The sequence below is a fragment of the Entelurus aequoreus genome, linkage group LG21, assembly GCF_033978785.1.
Source record: "Entelurus aequoreus isolate RoL-2023_Sb linkage group LG21, RoL_Eaeq_v1.1, whole genome shotgun sequence".
NCBI classification, from domain to species: Eukaryota; Metazoa; Chordata; class Actinopteri; order Syngnathiformes; family Syngnathidae; genus Entelurus; species Entelurus aequoreus.
The window spans coordinates 5,609,035-5,629,071 of record NC_084751.1 but is presented as its reverse complement, the minus strand read 5'-3'; the positions used below and the strand labels follow the sequence as shown (position 1 = coordinate 5,629,071).

At 30.8% G+C, this 20,037-nt stretch overlaps 1 protein-coding gene across 8 annotated transcripts in view; it reads right to left on the bottom strand.

Annotated features, from left to right (window-relative positions):
• Positions 1 to 478: 478 nt before the first annotated feature.
• The window catches only part of LOC133638204 (serine-rich coiled-coil domain-containing protein 2-like), a 44,423-nt gene continuing 24,864 nt past the window's right edge, over positions 479 to 20,037 (bottom strand). For 4 of the 8 annotated variants that reach the window (XM_062030566.1, XM_062030561.1, XM_062030568.1 and 1 more), the window contains exons 12-15: positions 7,819 to 7,899; positions 7,587 to 7,706; positions 7,410 to 7,515; positions 480 to 989 (exon numbers count right to left, since the gene is read on the bottom strand). In XM_062030566.1, the coding sequence (XP_061886550.1) occupies positions 895 to 989; positions 7,410 to 7,515; positions 7,587 to 7,706; positions 7,819 to 7,899 (402 nt within the window). In that variant the 3' untranslated portion in view covers positions 480 to 894. Of the gene's footprint in view, positions 990 to 4,768; positions 4,809 to 7,409; positions 7,516 to 7,586; positions 7,707 to 7,818; positions 7,900 to 20,037 lie in introns of all 8 variants that reach the window. The other 4 variants (XM_062030565.1, XM_062030569.1, XM_062030567.1 and 1 more) reach the window with 3 other exon arrangements.

The window sequence follows — 20,037 nt, the reverse complement described above, 5'->3', positions numbered from 1 at the left end:
TGAAGAACATTTTTTTTGTTTTTACTTTCTAATCGTGTTTTATTGGCAGAAAATAGTTTTTCATAATTGCAATTTTTTTCATTTAATTAAAGAAAAGCTGTTTTTTACTTGCAAATTGTTATTTTAATTAAATACATTTTTTATACTTGAGAATCTTTTTTTCACTTGCAAAAAAATAGTTTTTCATACTTGCAATTGTGTAATTTAATTGAATAAAATAGGTTTTTACTTGCAAATCCTTTTTTTTTTCCATGAAGAATTTTTTTTTTTTTTTTTTTTACTTCTTTTTAATAATCGGTGGTGAGTAAAAATACTTTGTGTGTTTGTGGACTTTTGGCAGTAATTTCACTTCACACCTTTGGTGACAACTCAACTATTTGGCGGCGATGACGTCGGAGGCAGCAGGGGGCGCCACACGCACGCACACACACGCACACGCACACGCACACGCACACACACACACACACACACACACACACACACACACAGTACTTTGCATATATTAAGACTTTATACAGGACATTTTATCATGACAAGCGGGAAAACAACAAGAGCCTTTCCAAGATGGCCGCCGCGTCAATCAAACTTCCAGCCGTTTGTGAGCGGGGGGGATGGGGGGGGGGGCTCTTAAAGGGCCAGTGCATCTTACATGTGAGGTGTTGCAATACGTCTTCTTAAAGTCACAGTGCTCAATAATTCACTTCCACAGTTCAAGTCAAGGCCAGCCCTCCTGTTGCATGCTGGGAAGGCGGCCCCGGGACGCCGACAGCTCGCCCGGCAGGCGAAGGGAAGGAAGGCGGCGCTCTGACCCTCCTTGCCACGCCGGCGTCTGAAGCGGGACCGGAAGAGGCGGGGCTTGGAAGGCGGACGGAGGCCACCTGCTGGGCGTCGGCCTCACGGCGGTCCGTGATGTGCAGCGCGAGGTGGGAGGAGCTTATGCTTGCTAGTGGGTTCTACTCTTCCTGGTGGGGGGAGCGAAGTACCTGTAACTGTGAAGGAAGGCGGGCGTCAGAGTCCATCTTGTAAAATAGTGGGGGGGGCGTGAGAAAACTACAAGCTAGGTGGCATGTAGGTGCCAACAACTCATAAAGTGGTTTGTACAGGAAAATAATTAAATATTATCAGGTTCTCAATCCTATTTTGGGGTGGGGGGGCAAGGAAATAAAGTATGTCCCCCAAGGGGGGGCGTGAGAAAACAGTACAAGCTAGGTGGCATGTAGGTGCCAGCAACTCATAGAGTGGTTTGTACAGGAAAATAAATAAATATTATCAGGTTCTCAACCCTATTTCAATTTGGGGGGGGGGGCAAGGAAATAAAGTATGTCCCCCCAAGGGGGGGCGTGAGAAAACAGTACAAGCTAGGTGGCATGTAGGTGCCAGCAACTCATAGAGTGGTTTGTACAGGAAAATAAATAAATATCAGGTTCTCAATCCTATTTTGGGGTGGGGCAAGGAAATAAAGTATGTCCCCCAAGGGGGGGCGTGAGAAAACAGTACAAGCTAGGTGGCATGTAGGTGCCAGCAACTCATAAAGTGGTTTGTACAGGAAAATAAATAAATATTATCAGGTTCTCAATCCTATTTTGGGGTGGAGGGGGCAAGGAAATAAAGTATGTCCCCCAAGGGAGGGGCGTGAGAAAACAGTACAAGCTAGGTGGCATGTAGGTGCCAACAACTCATAGAGTGGTTTGTACAGGAAAATAAATAAATATTATCAGGTTCTCAATCATATTTCAATTTGGGGGGGCAAGGAAATAAAGTATGTCCCCCAAGGGGGGGCGTGAGAAAACAGTACAAGCTAGGTGGCATGTAGGTGCCAGCAACTCATAGAGTGGTTTGTACAGGAAAATAAATAAATATTATCAGGTTCTCAACCCTATTTCAATTTGGGGGGGGCAAGGAAATAAAGTATGTCCCCCCAAGGGGGGGCGTGAGAAAACAGTACAAGCTAGGTGGCATGTAGGTGCCAGCAACTCATAGAGTGATTTGTACAGGAAAATAAATAAATATCAGGTTCTCAATTCTATTTTGGGGTGGGGCAAGGAAATAAAGTATGTCCCCCAAGGGGGGGCGTGAGAAAACAGTACAAGCTAGGTGGCATGTAGGTGCCAGCAACTCATAAAGTGGTTTGTACAGGAAAATAAATAAATATTATCAGGTTCTCAATCCTATTTTGGGGTGGGGGGGGCAAGGAAATAAAGTATGTCCCCCAAGGGAGGGGCGTGAGAAAACAGTACAAGCTAGGTGGCATGTAGGTGCCAACAACTCATAGAGTGGTTTGTACAGGAAAATAAATAAATATTATCAGGTTCTCAATCATATTTCAATTTGGGGGGGCAAGGAAATAAAGTATGTCCCCCAAGGGGGGGCGTGAGAAAACAGTACAAGCTAGGTGGCATGTAGGTGCCAGCAACTCATAGAGTGGTTTGTACAGGAAAATAAATAAATATTATCAGGTTCTCAACCCTATTTCAATTTGGGGGGGGCAAGGAAATAAAGTATGTCCCCCCAAGGGGGGGCGTGAGAAAACAGTACAAGCTAGGTGGCATGTAGGTGCCAGCAACTCATAGAGTGATTTGTACAGGAAAATAAATAAATATCAGGTTCTCAATCCTATTTTGGGGTGGGGCAAGGAAATAAAGTATGTCCCCCAAGGGGGGGCGTGAGAAAACAGTACAAGCTAGGTGGCATGTAGGTGCCAGCAACTCATAAAGTGGTTTGTACAGGAAAATAAATAAATATTATCAGGTTCTCAATCCTATTTTGGGGTGGGGGGGGCAAGGAAATAAAGTATGTCCCCCAAGGGAGGGGCGTGAGAAAACAGTACAAGCTAGGTGGCATGTAGGTGCCAACAACTCATAGAGTGGTTTGTACAGGAAAATAAATAAATATTATCAGGTTCTCAATCATATTTCAATTTGGGGGGGCAAGGAAATAAAGTATGTCCCCCCCAAGGGGGGGCGTGAGAAAAACCGAATGAGCAGGATTGAGCAAAAGAAAGTCCCAATAGGTGGATGTGTAGTTTTTAGGGGCGTCAATCTAAGGGTTCCATTCCATTCAGAATCAATTCTCACAAAGTTTTATTTGGTCAAATCATCTGAATGAAACTTTTTCAAAACAGGTTTCAGATTAAAAAAAATAATAATAAAAAAATGCTCCTGGTCCTAAAAACGTCTTTTTTTTAAATATTTCTTAATGAACTTTTTTTTTAAATCATTTTTGAAAATCATGAATCGATTTAGAATTGAGATGGATGAAAGAAAAATTACGATTGTGACGTGAATCCAACAGTTTGTCAGCCCTCCTCGCCAGAAGAAGAAGATCTTCCTCTGGTCAACACTGACACCTGCTGGACGCGCGCAGTACTGCAGCCTGGCAGATAAACCCACAGACATGTTCTAAGGGTACGCAGCATGGAGCGCTACTGCCTACTGGCGCTGACGAGACGCGGGGCCGCCATCTTGGAGTGGTGATCAGTGCAATTCATTTGGCAGGAGCAACGAACGGTCAGCGCATTTAATTCATCTTACCTCACTGAATACCACTGATTTTCACGCGCTTTTTTCTCATACGTGTAGCTATGATGAAGGACACATGTTTTATTATTCATAGTTTGCTTAACAGTAATAGAATATTCTTATATGCTATAAGTGACCAGATCAAAAGTGGGAATATAATCCCAGAGAAGGGTCAGCTATTTTGAAGTTGAAGAAACAATATGATGAGGTTATATATACATGCTACATAAACAATGTATGAATACATTAGATATCTATATATCTATAGACTGTATAGATATATAGATAGAGCAGCAACAGAGAGTTTATTCTGTCTTGACACTTTGTATTGATATTTTCTATTACATTCTTCCCTTAAATGATCATGTTTACACTGATTGTTTTATATGTATTTTTGATGTATGTCGCTTTGGATAAAAGTGTCTGCCAACAACATAAACATATATAAACACCTGAAAGTCTTTATATCAGCTAAAACCACCAATCTGTTTCACTGGATTCAGAATAAAACCTAATTCTGTTTTACCCAACAATGTTAGTATTTGAATATTGTTACTTGAAGACTTATACAATTTTAAATGTAATTAATTTCATTGACAAGCAATTTTATTATGGTCATGCTCTTGTTTGCTAGCGGCTAGGATGTCAGTACTATTGAACATCTTTGCTCCTTCTCAACTTTGTGCTAATATTCTTTTCACAAAATACAACCAATAGTACGTTAATGTTAAATCTTACTTGTGAAAAGTAATCCCCCGATTCTTATTTTCAACAGTCCGCTCATTTGAGCAGGAAAACGCTGAACACCATCTTTGTTTTCTACCTGTCAACTGTCAGTTTAGCATCTTTGTTTTCTACCTGTCAACTGTCAGTTTAGCATCTTTGTTTTCTACCTGTCAACTGTCAGTTTAGCATCTTTGTTTTCTACCTGTCAACTGTCAGTTTAGCATCTTTGTTTTCTACCTGTCAACTGTCAGTTTAGCATCTTTGTTTTCTACCTGTCAACTGTCAGTTTAGCATCTTTGTTTTCTACCTGTCAACTGTCAGTTTAGGCTGCTCGCCGGCTCCTCATCACCACTTCAAGATGGCGGCCCAATTTCTCGCGTCACAGCAGCCAATGCTGCGTCTACTTATAAGATGTCTATGGAGGAGACCTACCAGGGTGTGTCTCTGAAGTAGAGCACCAGTGGAGGAGGAGGAAGAAGAGTGAAAGGAAGATGGAGAAGAAGAAGAAGATGGAGGAGACCTACCAGGGTGTGTCTCTGAAGTACAGCACCAGTGTTTCCACTCCTGGTCATGCAGCAGAGAAGACAAGAGGACAGAGGAGGTGTTAGCTCCCCCTAAGGGCTACAAGAGGAGGTGTTAGCGCCCCCTGAAGGCTACAAGAGGAGGTGTTAGCGCCCCCTGAAGGCTTCAAGAGGAGGTGTTAGCGCCCCCTGAAGGCTACAAGAGGAGGTGTTAGCGCCCCCTGAAGGCTTCAAGAGGTGTTAGTGCCCCCTGAGGGCTACAAGAGGTGTTAGTGCCTCCTGAAGGCTACAAGAGGAGGTGTTAGTGCCCCCTGAAGGCTACAAGAGGAGGTGTTAGCGCCCCCTGAAGGCTACAAGAGGAGGTGTTAGCGCCCCCTGAAGGCTTCAAGAGGTGTTAGTGCCCCCTGAGGGCTACAAGAGGTGTTAGTGCCTCCTGAAGGCTACAAGAGGAGGTGTTAGTGCCCCCTGAAGGCTTCAAGAGGAGGTGTTAGTGCCCCCTGAGGGCTACAAGAGGAGGTGTTAGTGCCCCCTGAGGGCTACAAGAGGAGGTGTTAGTGCCCCCTGAAGGCTTCAAGAGGAGGTGTTAGTGCCCCCTGAAGGCTTCAAGAGGAGGTGTTAGTGCCCCCTGAGGGCTACAAGAAGAGGTGTTAGTGCCCCCTGAAGGCTTCAAGAGGAGGTGTTAGTGCCCCCTGAGGGCTACAAGAGGAGGTGTTAGTGCCCCCTGAAGGCTTCAAGAGGAGGTGTTAGTGCCCCCTGAAGGCTTCAAGAGGAGGTGTTAGTGCCCCCTGAAGGCTTCAAGAGGAGGTGTTAGTGCCCCCTGAGGGCTACAAGAGGAGGTGTTAGTGCCCCCTGAGGGCTACAAGAGGAGGTGTTAGCGCCTCCTGAAGACTACAAGAGGAGGTGTTAGCGCCCCCTGAAGGCTTCAAGAGGTGTTAGTGCCCCCTGAGGGCTACAAGAGGAGGTGTTAGTGCCCCCTGAAGACTACAAGAGGAGGTGTTAGTGCCCCCTGAAGGCTTCAAGAGGAGGTGTTAGTGCCCCCTGAGGGCTACAAGAGGAGGTGTTAGTGCCCCCTGAGGGCTACAAGAGGAGGTGTTAGTGCCCCCTGAAGGCTTCAAGAGGAGGTGTTAGTGCCCCCTGAAGGCTTCAAGAGGAGGTGTTAGTGCCCCCTGAAGGCTACAAGAGGAGGTGTTAGTGCCCCCTGAGGGCTACAAGAGGAGGTGTTAGTGCCCCCTGAGGGCTACAAGAGGAGGTGTTAGTGCCCCCTGAGGGCTACAAGAGGAGGTGTTAGTGCCCCCCTGAAGCCTTCAAGAGGAGGTGTTAGCGCCTCCTGAAGGCTACAAGAGCAAGTTTGGTTGCATGAACAAAACAACACAGGAAGTGATCACATGACACACTGACAGCCAATCAGGTGACAGTATCAACTATCAAGTTAGCATGAGTGAGAAGAAAAAGTCAACATGAAGAAATTGTGGAAAAAAGAGGAAAAGCTTTTGGGTGCAGTATTTGTTTTCAGAATAAAATACATATTTCTATCTTCATGTAGGGTGTCTTATCAAGTCAAATGTTGGTTTTCAGAATAAAATACATATTTCTATCTTCATGTAGGGTGTCTTATCAAGTCAAATGTTGGTTTTCAGAATAAAATACATATTTATTTCTTCATGTAGGGTGTTTTATCAAGTCAAATGTTGGTTTTCAGAATAAAATACATATTTATTTCTTCATGTAGGGTGTCTTATCAAGTCAAATGTTGGTTTTCAAAATAAAATACATATTTCTATCTTCATGTAGGGTGTCTTATCAAGTCAAATGTTGGTTTTCAAAATAAAATACATATTTCTATCTTCATGTAGGGTGTCTTATCAAGTCAAATGTTGGTTTTCAGAATAAAATACACATTGCTATCTTCATGTAGGGTCTTATCAAGTCAAATGTTGGTTTTCAGAATAAAATACACATTTCTATCTTCATGTAGGGTCTTATCAAGTCAAATGTTGATTTTCAGAATAAAATACATATTTCTCTCTTCATGTAGGGTGTCTTATCAAGTCAAATGTTGGTTTTCAAAATAAAATACATATTTCTCTCTTCATGTAGGGTGTCTTATCAAGTCAAATGTTGGTTTTCAGAATAAAATACACATTTCTATCTTCATGTAGGGTGTCTTATCAAGTCAAATGTTGGTTTTCAGAATAAAATACACATTTCTATCTTCATGTAGGGTCTTATCTAGTCAAATGTTGATTTTCAGAATAAAATACACATTTCTATCTTCATGTAGGGTGTCTTATCAAGTCAAATGTTGGTTTTCAAAATAAAATACATATTTCTCTCTTCATGTAGGGTGTCTTATCAAGTCAAATGTTGGTTTTCAGAATAAAATACACATTTCTATCTTCATGTAGGGTGTCTTATCAAGTCAAATGTTGGTTTTCAGAATAAAATACACATTTCTATCTTCATGTAGGGTCTTATCAAGTCAAATGTTGGTTTTCAGAATAAAATACACATTTCTATCTTCATGTAGGGTGTCTTATCAAGTCAAATGTTGATTTTCAGAATAAAATACACATTTCTATCTTCATGTAGGTGTCCTATGAACTGTATAATAATAATAATAAGTTTAAAAAAGTGACAGACTCACTCTTCCTGGCGAGGTGGGGGGGGATGCTGGGCCGGGGTCTCCCCCCGTATGGTGTGGAACGTTGGTACTGCCAGGGAGGAGACAGGAAGGCGACAGGGGGGGCGACCTGGGGGGGGGCGCATGATGTCATGACTTTAGGAAAAAGGACTCAGGTGTGTGTGTGGGGGGGAAGCGTACCCTCCAGGTGGTCTGCGAGGCGACACACTCCTTCGCCGCCATGCTTGTCTGCGTGTGTCGCTCCAACCTGACAGATGCTTTCTGGCAGCGACACCTGCTGGTTGCCGCGGCAACAGCCTGCTGTTTGACACACACACACACACGTACACACACACATGTACACACACATGTACACACACACACACTTAAAGGAGGTCTAGGTGATGTAGGTGATGATGTTTCAAAAACTGACCAGCTGCTGTGTGAGATGTGAGATGATGTCATCTTTGTTCCTCAGCTCCTCCTTCAGCTGCTGCACCTCCTGCAGCAGAACCTGCACACACACACACACACACACACGCACACAATTAACATATACATACATATATACATATATATATACATATATATATATATATATATATATATATATATATATATATATATATATATATACATATACATATACATATATATATATATATATATATATATATATATATATATATATATATATATATATATACATATATATATATATATATATATATATATATACACATATATATATATATATATATATATATATATATATATATATATATATATATATATATATATATATATATATATACATATATATATACATATATATATATGCTGTCAAACGATTCAAATATTTAATCTCGAATAATCGCATTGTTCGCAGTTAACTCAAAATTAATAGCGACGCTTAAATCTCCAGATCAACTTCAGAAGTTTTTATCATTTTTTTCATGTTCTTTTTTTTTAATGGCAAACACACTAAATATGCAATATTTCACTAAAATATATTTCAAAGTGGAATATTTGGAGCCTTAAATATGTCAATAATTCATAACAACATTGATTTTAATTCATTATTATTATTATTTGAGCAATGACAGTTTAAAAACAAAAATGTTTGGGTTTCCGAAAGGGTCCCACTCATAAAAGTGTTAAAAATAAGTCATACATTTTTATTGTTTTACTTTCCACTAGATCAACTTCAGATCTATCAGTCCGTTATAATTATTATTATTATTTTTTTTAAATCATGTTTTTTTGTGAGTTTTATGCCTTTTTTGTCAAAGAAAACTCTGTTTTTTTAATCTGGCTAACACACAAAATATGCAATATTTCTCCCAAATAAGTGTATTTTATGTGTAATATTTGATGTGAAGTCATTGGAGCCTTAAATAAGTCAATAATTCATAACATTGATTTTGATTCAGTATTATTTTTTCGGCAATGATAAGACTTTTTTTTTTTTTTATCCCACTAAAATTCTTTGGGTTCCAAAAGGGTCCCACTCATAAAATTGTTAAAAATTAATCATATATTACTTTTTTTCTTCTTTTTTTTTAAACTTTCCACTCTTAAATCTCTAGATCAAATTCAGAAGTTTTTATAATTTTTTCATGTTTTTTTTATAATTATTTCATGGTTTTTTTTGGTTTTTTTTTATGGCAAACACACTAAATATGCAATATTTCACAAAAAAATATTTCAAAGTGGAATATTTGGAGCCTTAAATATGTCAATAATTAATAACATTAATTTTGATTCAATATTATTTTTTCAGCAATGATAGATTTTTTTTTTTTAATCCCACTAAAATTAATTGGTTTACAAAAAAGTCATAAAAATCAAAAACTTGTAAAAAATTTAAAAATGTATCATAAATTACTTTTTTTTTTTTTTTTACTTGCATCGCTTAAATCTCCAAATCAACTTCAGAAGTTTTTATAATTTTTTCATGTTTTTTTTTTTTAAATGGCAAACACTAAATATGCAATATTTCACTAAAATATATTTCAAAGTGGAATATTTGGAGCCTTAAATATGTCAATAATTCATAACAACATTGATTTTAATTCATTATTATTATTATTTGAGCAATGACAGTTTAAAAACAAAAAAAATCCCACTAAAATGTTTGGGTTTCCAAAAGGGTCCCACTCATAAAAGTGTTAAAAATAAGTCATACATTTTTATTGTTTTACTTTCCACTAAATCAACTTCAGATCTATCAGTCCGTTATAATTGTTTTTTTATTTTTTTATTTTTTTTAAATCATGTTTTTTTGTGAGTTTTATGCCCTTTTTGTCAAAGAAAACTCTGTTTTTTTATCTGGCTCACACAAAATATGCAATATTCCTCCCAAATAAGTGTATTTTAATGTGTAATATTTGATGTGAAGTCATTGGAGCCTTAAATAAGTCAATAATTCATAACATTGATTTTGATTCAGTATTATTTTTTCGGCAATGATAAGACTTTTTTTTTTTCATCCCACTAAAATTCTTTGGGTTCCAAAAGGGTCCCACTCATAAAATTGTTAAAAATTAATCATATATTACTTTTTTTCTTCTTTCAATCTCTAGATCAAATTCAGAAGTTTTTATAATTTTTTCATGTTTTTTTTATAATTATTTCATGTTTATTTTTATTTTTATGGCAAACACACTAAATATGCAATATTTCACAAAAAAAATATTTCAAAGTGGAATATTTGGAGCCTTAAATAAGTCAATAATTAATAACATTAATTTTGATTCAATATTATTTTTTCAGCAATGATAGATTTTTTTTTTTTAATCCCACTAAAATTATTTGGGTTACAAAAGAGTCATAAAAATCAAAAACTCATAAAAAATTTAAAAATGTATCATATATTACTTTTTTTTTTTTTTACTTGCGACGCTTAAATCTCCAGATCAACTTCAGAAGTTTTTATAATTTTTTTCATGTTTTTTTTTTTTAATGGCAAACACACTAAATATGCAATATTTCACTAAAATATATTTCAAAGTGGAATATTTGGAGCCTTAAATATGTCAATAATTCATAACAACATTGATTTTAATTCATTATTATTATTATTTGAGCAATGACAGTTTAAAAACAAAAATGTTTGGGTTTCCGAAAGGGTCCCACTCATAAAAGTGTTAAAAATAAGTCATACATTTTTATTGTTTTACTTTCCACTAAATCAACTTCAGATCTATCAGTCCATTATAAGTTGTTGTTTTTTTTAAATCATGTTTTTTTGTGAGTTTTATGCCATTTTTGTCAAAGAAAACTCTGTTTTTTTTATCTGGCTCACACAAAGTATGCAATATTTCTCCCAAATAAGTGTATTTTAATGTGTAATATTTGATGTGAAGTCATTGGAGCCTTAAATAAGTCAATAATTCATAACAACATTAATTTTCATTCAATATTATTTTTTCAGCAATGATATATATATATATTTTTATCCCACTAAAATTATTTGGGTTCCAAAAGGGTCCCACTCATAAAAGTGTTAATAATTAATCATATTACTTTTTTTATTTATTTTTTTACTTTCAACGCTTAATAAACTTCAGAATTTTTTATAACTTGTTAATTTTTTTTTATGGCAAACACTAAATATGCAATATTTCCCAAAAAAATATTTAAAAGTGGAATATTTGGAGCCTTAAATATGTCAATAATTAATAATATTGATTTTGATTCAATATTATTTTTTCAGCAATGATAAATTATTTTTTTAATCCCACTAAAATTATTTGTGTTCCCAAAGGGTCCCACTAATAAAAGTGTTCAAAATTAATCATATATTACTCTTTTTTTTTTTTTTAACTTTCAACGTAAATCCCTAGATCAAATTCAGAAGTTTTTATAATTTTTTCATGTTTTTTTTTTTTTTATGGCAAACACACTAAATATGCAATATTTCACAAAAAATATTTCAAAGTGGAATATTTGGAGCCTTAAATATGTCAATAATTAATAACATTAATTTTGATTCAATTTTATTTTTTCAGCAATGATAGATAATTATTTTTTTTAATCCCACTAAAATTATTTGGGTTCCCAAAGGGTCCCATTCATAAAAGTTTTAAAAATATATCATATACTACTTTTTTATTTTTTATTTTTACTTGCAACGCTTAAATCTCCAGATCAACTTCAGAAGTTTTTATAATTTTTTCTATAATGTTTTTTTTATCTGGCTCACACAAAATATGCAACATTTCTCCCAAATAAGTGTATTTTAATGTGTAATATTTGATGTGAAGTCATTGGAGCCTTAAATAAGTCAATAATTCATAACATTGATTTTGATTCAGTATTATTTTTTCGGCAATGATAAGACTTTTTTTTTTTCATCCCACTAAAATTCTTTGGGTTCCAAAAGGGTCCCACTCATAAAATTGTTAAAAATTAATCATATATTACTTTTTTTCTTCTTTCAATCTCTAGATCAAATTCAGAAGTTTTTATAATTTTTTCATGTTTTTTTTATAATTATTTCATGTTTATTTTTATTTTTATGGCAAACACACTAAATATGCAATATTTCACAAAAAAAATATTTCAAAGTGGAATATTTGGAGCCTTAAATAAGTCAATAATTAATAACATTAATTTTGATTCAATATTATTTTTTCAGCAATGATAGATTTTTTTTTTTTAATCCCACTAAAATTATTTGGGTTACAAAAGAGTCATAAAAATCAAAAACTCATAAAAAATTTAAAAATGTATCATATATTACTTTTTTTTTTTTTTACTTGCGACGCTTAAATCTCCAGATCAACTTCAGAAGTTTTTATAATTTTTTTCATGTTTTTTTTTTTTAATGGCAAACACACTAAATATGCAATATTTCACTAAAATATATTTCAAAGTGGAATATTTGGAGCCTTAAATATGTCAATAATTCATAACAACATTGATTTTAATTCATTATTATTATTATTTGAGCAATGACAGTTTAAAAACAAAAATGTTTGGGTTTCCGAAAGGGTCCCACTCATAAAAGTGTTAAAAATAAGTCATACATTTTTATTGTTTTACTTTCCACTAAATCAACTTCAGATCTATCAGTCCATTATAAGTTGTTGTTTTTTTTAAATCATGTTTTTTTGTGAGTTTTATGCCATTTTTGTCAAAGAAAACTCTGTTTTTTTTATCTGGCTCACACAAAGTATGCAATATTTCTCCCAAATAAGTGTATTTTAATGTGTAATATTTGATGTGAAGTCATTGGAGCCTTAAATAAGTCAATAATTCATAACAACATTAATTTTCATTCAATATTATTTTTTCAGCAATGATATATATATATATTTTTATCCCACTAAAATTATTTGGGTTCCAAAAGGGTCCCACTCATAAAAGTGTTAATAATTAATCATATTACTTTTTTTATTTATTTTTTTACTTTCAACGCTTAATAAACTTCAGAATTTTTTATAACTTGTTAATTTTTTTTTATGGCAAACACTAAATATGCAATATTTCCCAAAAAAATATTTAAAAGTGGAATATTTGGAGCCTTAAATATGTCAATAATTAATAATATTGATTTTGATTCAATATTATTTTTTCAGCAATGATAAATTATTTTTTTAATCCCACTAAAATTATTTGTGTTCCCAAAGGGTCCCACTAATAAAAGTGTTCAAAATTAATCATATATTACTCTTTTTTTTTTTTTTAACTTTCAACGTAAATCCCTAGATCAAATTCAGAAGTTTTTATAATTTTTTCATGTTTTTTTTTTTTTTATGGCAAACACACTAAATATGCAATATTTCACAAAAAATATTTCAAAGTGGAATATTTGGAGCCTTAAATATGTCAATAATTAATAACATTAATTTTGATTCAATTTTATTTTTTCAGCAATGATAGATAATTATTTTTTTTAATCCCACTAAAATTATTTGGGTTCCCAAAGGGTCCCATTCATAAAAGTTTTAAAAATATATCATATACTACTTTTTTATTTTTTATTTTTACTTGCAACGCTTAAATCTCCAGATCAACTTCAGAAGTTTTTATAATTTTTTCTATAATGTTTTTTTTATCTGGCTCACACAAAATATGCAACATTTCTCCCAAATAAGTGTATTTTAATGTGTAATATTTGATGTGAAGTCATTGGAGCCTTAAATAAGTCAATAATTCATAACATTGATTTTGATTCAGTATTATTTTTTCGGCAATGATAAGACTTTTTTTTTTTCATCCCACTAAAATTCTTTGGGTTCCAAAAGGGTCCCACTCATAAAATTGTTAAAAATTAATCATATATTACTTTTTTTCTTCTTTCAATCTCTAGATCAAATTCAGAAGTTTTTATAATTTTTTCATGTTTTTTTTATAATTATTTCATGTTTATTTTTATTTTTATGGCAAACACACTAAATATGCAATATTTCACAAAAAAAATATTTCAAAGTGGAATATTTGGAGCCTTAAATAAGTCAATAATTAATAACATTAATTTTGATTCAATATTATTTTTTCAGCAATGATAGATTTTTTTTTTTTAATCCCACTAAAATTATTTGGGTTACAAAAGAGTCATAAAAATCAAAAACTCATAAAAAATTTAAAAATGTATCATATATTACTTTTTTTTTTTTTTACTTGCGACGCTTAAATCTCCAGATCAACTTCAGAAGTTTTTATAATTTTTTTCATGTTTTTTTTTTTTAATGGCAAACACACTAAATATGCAATATTTCACTAAAATATATTTCAAAGTGGAATATTTGGAGCCTTAAATATGTCAATAATTCATAACAACATTGATTTTAATTCATTATTATTATTATTTGAGCAATGACAGTTTAAAAACAAAAATGTTTGGGTTTCCGAAAGGGTCCCACTCATAAAAGTGTTAAAAATAAGTCATACATTTTTATTGTTTTACTTTCCACTAAATCAACTTCAGATCTATCAGTCCATTATAAGTTGTTGTTTTTTTTAAATCATGTTTTTTTGTGAGTTTTATGCCATTTTTGTCAAAGAAAACTCTGTTTTTTTTATCTGGCTCACACAAAGTATGCAATATTTCTCCCAAATAAGTGTATTTTAATGTGTAATATTTGATGTGAAGTCATTGGAGCCTTAAATAAGTCAATAATTCATAACAACATTAATTTTCATTCAATATTATTTTTTCAGCAATGATATATATATATATTTTTATCCCACTAAAATTATTTGGGTTCCAAAAGGGTCCCACTCATAAAAGTGTTAATAATTAATCATATTACTTTTTTTATTTATTTTTTTACTTTCAACGCTTAATAAACTTCAGAATTTTTTATAACTTGTTAATTTTTTTTTATGGCAAACACTAAATATGCAATATTTCCCAAAAAAATATTTAAAAGTGGAATATTTGGAGCCTTAAATATGTCAATAATTAATAATATTGATTTTGATTCAATATTATTTTTTCAGCAATGATAAATTATTTTTTTAATCCCACTAAAATTATTTGTGTTCCCAAAGGGTCCCACTAATAAAAGTGTTCAAAATTAATCATATATTACTCTTTTTTTTTTTTTAACTTTCAACGTAAATCCCTAGATCAAATTCAGAAGTTTTTATAATTTTTTCATGTTTTTTTTTTTTTTATGGCAAACACACTAAATATGCAATATTTCACAAAAAATATTTCAAAGTGGAATATTTGGAGCCTTAAATATGTCAATAATTAATAACATTAATTTTGATTCAATTTTATTTTTTCAGCAATGATAGATAATTATTTTTTTTAATCCCACTAAAATTATTTGGGTTCCCAAAGGGTCCCATTCATAAAAGTTTTAAAAATATATCATATACTACTTTTTTATTTTTTATTTTTACTTGCAACGCTTAAATCTCCAGATCAACTTCAGAAGTTTTTATAATTTTTTCTATAATGTTTTTTTTATCTGGCTCACACAAAATATGCAATATTTCTCCCAAATAAGTGTATTTTAATGTGTAATATTTTATGTGAAGTCATTGGAGCCTTAAATAAGTCAATAATTCATAACATTGATTTTGATTCAGTATTATTTTTTCGGCAATGATAAGACTTTTTTTTTTTTTATCCCACTAAAATTATTTGGGTTCCAAAAGGGTCCCACTCATAAAATTGTTAAAAATTAATCATATATTACTTTTTTTCTTCTTTTTTTTAAACTTTCAACTCTTAAATCTCTAAAACAAATTCAGAAGTTTTTATAATTTTTTCATGTTTTTTTTATAATTATTTCATGTTTTTTTTTATTTTTATGGCAAACACACTAAATATGCAATATTTCACAAAAAAATATTTCAAAGTGGAATATTTGGAGCCTTAAATATGTCAATAATTAATAACATTAATTTTGATTCAATATTATTTTTTCAGCAATGATAGATTTATTTTTTTTAATCCCACTAAAATTATTTGGGTTACAAAAGGGTCATAAAAATCAAAAACTTATAAAAATTGTAAAAATTTATCATAAATTACTTCTTTTTTTTTTTTTACTTGCGACACTTAAATCTCCAGATCAACTTCAGAAGTTTTTATAGTTTTTTTCATGTTTTTTTTTTAATGGCAAACACACTAAATATGCAATATTTCACTAAAATATATTTCAAAGTGGAATATTTGGAGCCTTAAATATGTCAATAATTCATAACAACATTGATTTTAATTCATTATTATTATTATTTGAGCAATGACTGTTTAAAAACAAAAAAAATCCCACTAAAATGTTTGGGTTTCCGAAAGGGTCCCACTCATAAAAGCGTTAAAAATAAGTCATACATTTTTATTGTTTTACTTTCCACTAGATCAACTTCAGATCTATCATTCCATTATAAGTTGTTGTTTTTTTTAAATCATGTTTTTTTGTGAGTTTTATGCCCTTTTTGTCAAAGAAAACTCTGTTTTTTTTATCTGGCTCACACAAAATATGCAATATTTCTCCCAAATAAGTGTATTTTAATGTGTAATATTTGATGTGAAGTCATTGGAGCCTTAAATAAGTCAATAATTCATAACAACATTAATTTTCATTCAATATTATTTTATCAGCAATGATATATATATATTTTTTAATCCCACTAAAATTATTTGGGTTCCAAAAGGGTCCCACTCATAAAAGTGTTAATAATTAATCATATTACTTTTTTTATTTATTTTTTTACTTTCAACGCTTAATAAACTTCAGAATTTTTTATAACTTGTTAATTTTTTTTTATGGCAAACACTAAATATGCAATATTTCACAAAAAAATATTTAAAAGTGGAATATTTGGAGCCTTAAATATGTCAATAATTAATAATATTGATTTTGATTCAATATTATTTTTTCAGCAATGATAAATTATTTTTTTAATCCCACTAAAATTATTTGTGTTCCCAAAGGGTCCCACTAATAAAAGTGTTCAAAATTAATCATATATTACTTTTTTTTTTTTTTTTAACTTTCAACGTAAATCCCTAGATCAAATTCAGAAGTTTTTATAATTTTTTCATGTTTTTTTTTTTTTTATGGCAAACACACTAAATATGCAATATTTCACAAAAAATATTTCAAAGTGGAATATTTGGAGCCTTAAATATGTCAATAATTAATAACATTAATTTTGATTCAATTTTATTTTTTCAGCAATGATAGATAATTATTTTTTTTAATCCCACTAAAATTATTTGGGTTCCAAAAGGGTCCCATTCATAAAAGTTTTAAAAATATATCATATACTACTTTTTTTTTATTTTTACTTGCAACGCTTAAATCTCCAGATCAACTTCAGAAGTTTTTATAATTTTTTCTATAATGTTTTTTTTATCTGGCTCACACAAAATATGCAACATTTCTCCCAAATAAGTGTATTTTAATGTGTAATATTTGATGTGAAGTCATTGGAGCCTTAAATAAGTCAATAATTCATAACATTGATTTTGATTCAGTATTATTTTTTCGGCAATGATAAGACTTTTTTTTTTTTTATCCCACTAAAATTATTTGGGTTCCAAAAGGGTCCCACTCATAAAATTGTTAAAAATTAATCATATATTACTTTTTTTCTTCTTTTTTTTAAACTTTCAACTCTTAAATCTCTAAAACAAATTCAGAAGTTTTTATAATTTTTTCATGTTTTTTTTATAATTATTTCATGTTTTTTATTATTTTTATGGCAAACACACTAAATATGCAATATTTCACACAAAAATATTTCAAAGTGGAATATTTGGAGCCTTAAATATGTCAATAATTAATAACATTAATTTTGATTCAATATTATTTTTTCAGCAATGATAGATTTTTTTTTTTTAATCCCACTAAAATTATTTGGGTTACAAAAGGGTCATAAAAATCAAAAACTTATAAAAATTGTAAAAATTTATCATAAATTACTTCTTTTTTTTTTTTTTACTTGCGACGCTTAAATCTCCAGATCAACTTCAGAAGTTTTTATAGTTTTTTTCATGTTTTTTTTTTTTAATGGCAAACACACTAAATATGCAATATTTCAGTAAAATATATTTCAAAGTGGAATATTTGGAGCCTTAAATATGTCAATAATTCATAACAACATTGATTTTAATTCATTATTATTATTATTTGAGCAATGACGGTTTAAAAACAAAAAAAATCCCACTAAAATGTTTGGGTTTCCGAAAGGGTCCCACTCATAAAAGCGTTAAAAATAAGTCATACATTTTTATTGTTTTACTTTCCACTAGATCAACTTCAGATCTATCAGTCCATTATAAGTTGTTGTTTTTTTAAATCATGTTTTTTTTGTGAGTTTTATGCCATTTTTGTCAAAGAAAACTCTGTTTTTTTTATCTGGCTCACACAAAGTATGCAATATTTCTCCCAAATAAGTGTATTTTAATGTGTAATATTTGATGTGAAGTCATTGGAGCCTTAAATAAGTCAATAATTCATAACAACATTAATTTTCATTCAATATTATTTTATCAGCAATGATATATATATATTTTTTAATCCCACTAAAATTATTTGGGTTCCAAAAGGGTCCCACTCATAAAAGTGTTAATAATTAATCATATATTACTTTTCTTATTTATTATTTTTACTTTCAACGCTTAATAAACTTCAGAATTTTTTATAACTTGTTAATGTTTTTTTTATGGCAAACACACTAAATATGCAATATTTCACAAAAAAATATTTAAAAGTGGAATATATGGAGCCTTAAATATGTCAATAATTAATAATATTGATTTTGATTCAATATTATTTTTTCAGCAATGATAAATTATTTTTTTAATCCCACTAAAATTATTTGGGTTACAAAAGGGTCCCACTAATAAAAGTGTTCAAAATTAATCATATATTACTTTTTTTTTTTTTTTAACTTTCAACACTTAAATCTCTAGATCAAATTCAGAAGTTTTTATAATTTTTTCATGTTTTTTTTTTTTTTATGGCAAACACACTAAATATGCAATATTTCACAAAAAATATTTCAAAGTGGAATATTTGGAGCCTTAAATAAGTCAATAATTAATAACATTAATTTTGATTCAATTTTATTTTTTCAGCAATGATAGATTATTATTTTTTTAATCCCACTAAAATTATTTGGGTTCCCAAAGGGTCCCATTCATAAAAGTTTTAAAAATATATCATATACTATTTTTTTTTTTTTTTTTTTTACTTGCAACGCTTAAATCTCCAGATCAACTTCAGAAGTTTTTATAGATTTTTCATGTTTTTTTTTTATGGCAAACACACTAAATATGCAATATTTCACAAAAAAATATTTAAAAGTGGAATATATGGAGCCTTAAATATGGCAATAATTAATAATATTGATTTTGATTCAATATTATTTTTTCAGCAATGATAAATTATTTTTTTAATCCCACTAAAATTATTTGTGTTCCCAAAGGGTCCCACTAATAAAAGTGTTCAAAATTAATCATATATTACTTTTTTTTTTTTTTTTAACTTTCAACACTTAAATCTCTAGATCAAATTCAGAAGTTTTTATAATTTTTTCATGTTTTTTTTTTTTTATGGCAAACACACTAAATATGCAATATTTCACAAAAAATATTTCAAAGTGGAATATTTGGAGCTAAATAAGTCAATAATTAATAACATTAATTTTGATTCAATTTTATTTTTTCAGCAATGATAGATTATTATTTTTTTAATCCCACTAAAATTATTTGGGTTCCCAAAGGGTCCCATTCATAAAAGTTTTAAAAATATATAATATACTATTTTATTTTTTTATTTTTTTTACTTGCAACGCTTAAATCTCCAGATCAACTTCAGAAGTTTTTATAGTTTATTTCATGTTTTTTTTTTTTAATGGCAAACACACTAAATATGCAATATTTCACTAAAATATATTTCAAAGTGGAATAATTGGAGCCTTAAATATGTCAATAATTCATAACAACATTGATTTTAATTCATTATTATTATTATTTGAGCAATGACAGTTTAAAAACAAAAAAAATCCCACTAAAATGTTTGGGTTTCCGAAAGGGTCCCACTCATAAAAGTGTTAAAAATAAGTCATACATTTTTATTGTTTTACTTTCCACTAAATCAACTTCAGATCTATCAGTCCATTGTAAGTTTTTTTTTTTTTTTAAATCATGTTTTTTTGTGAGTTTTATGCCCTT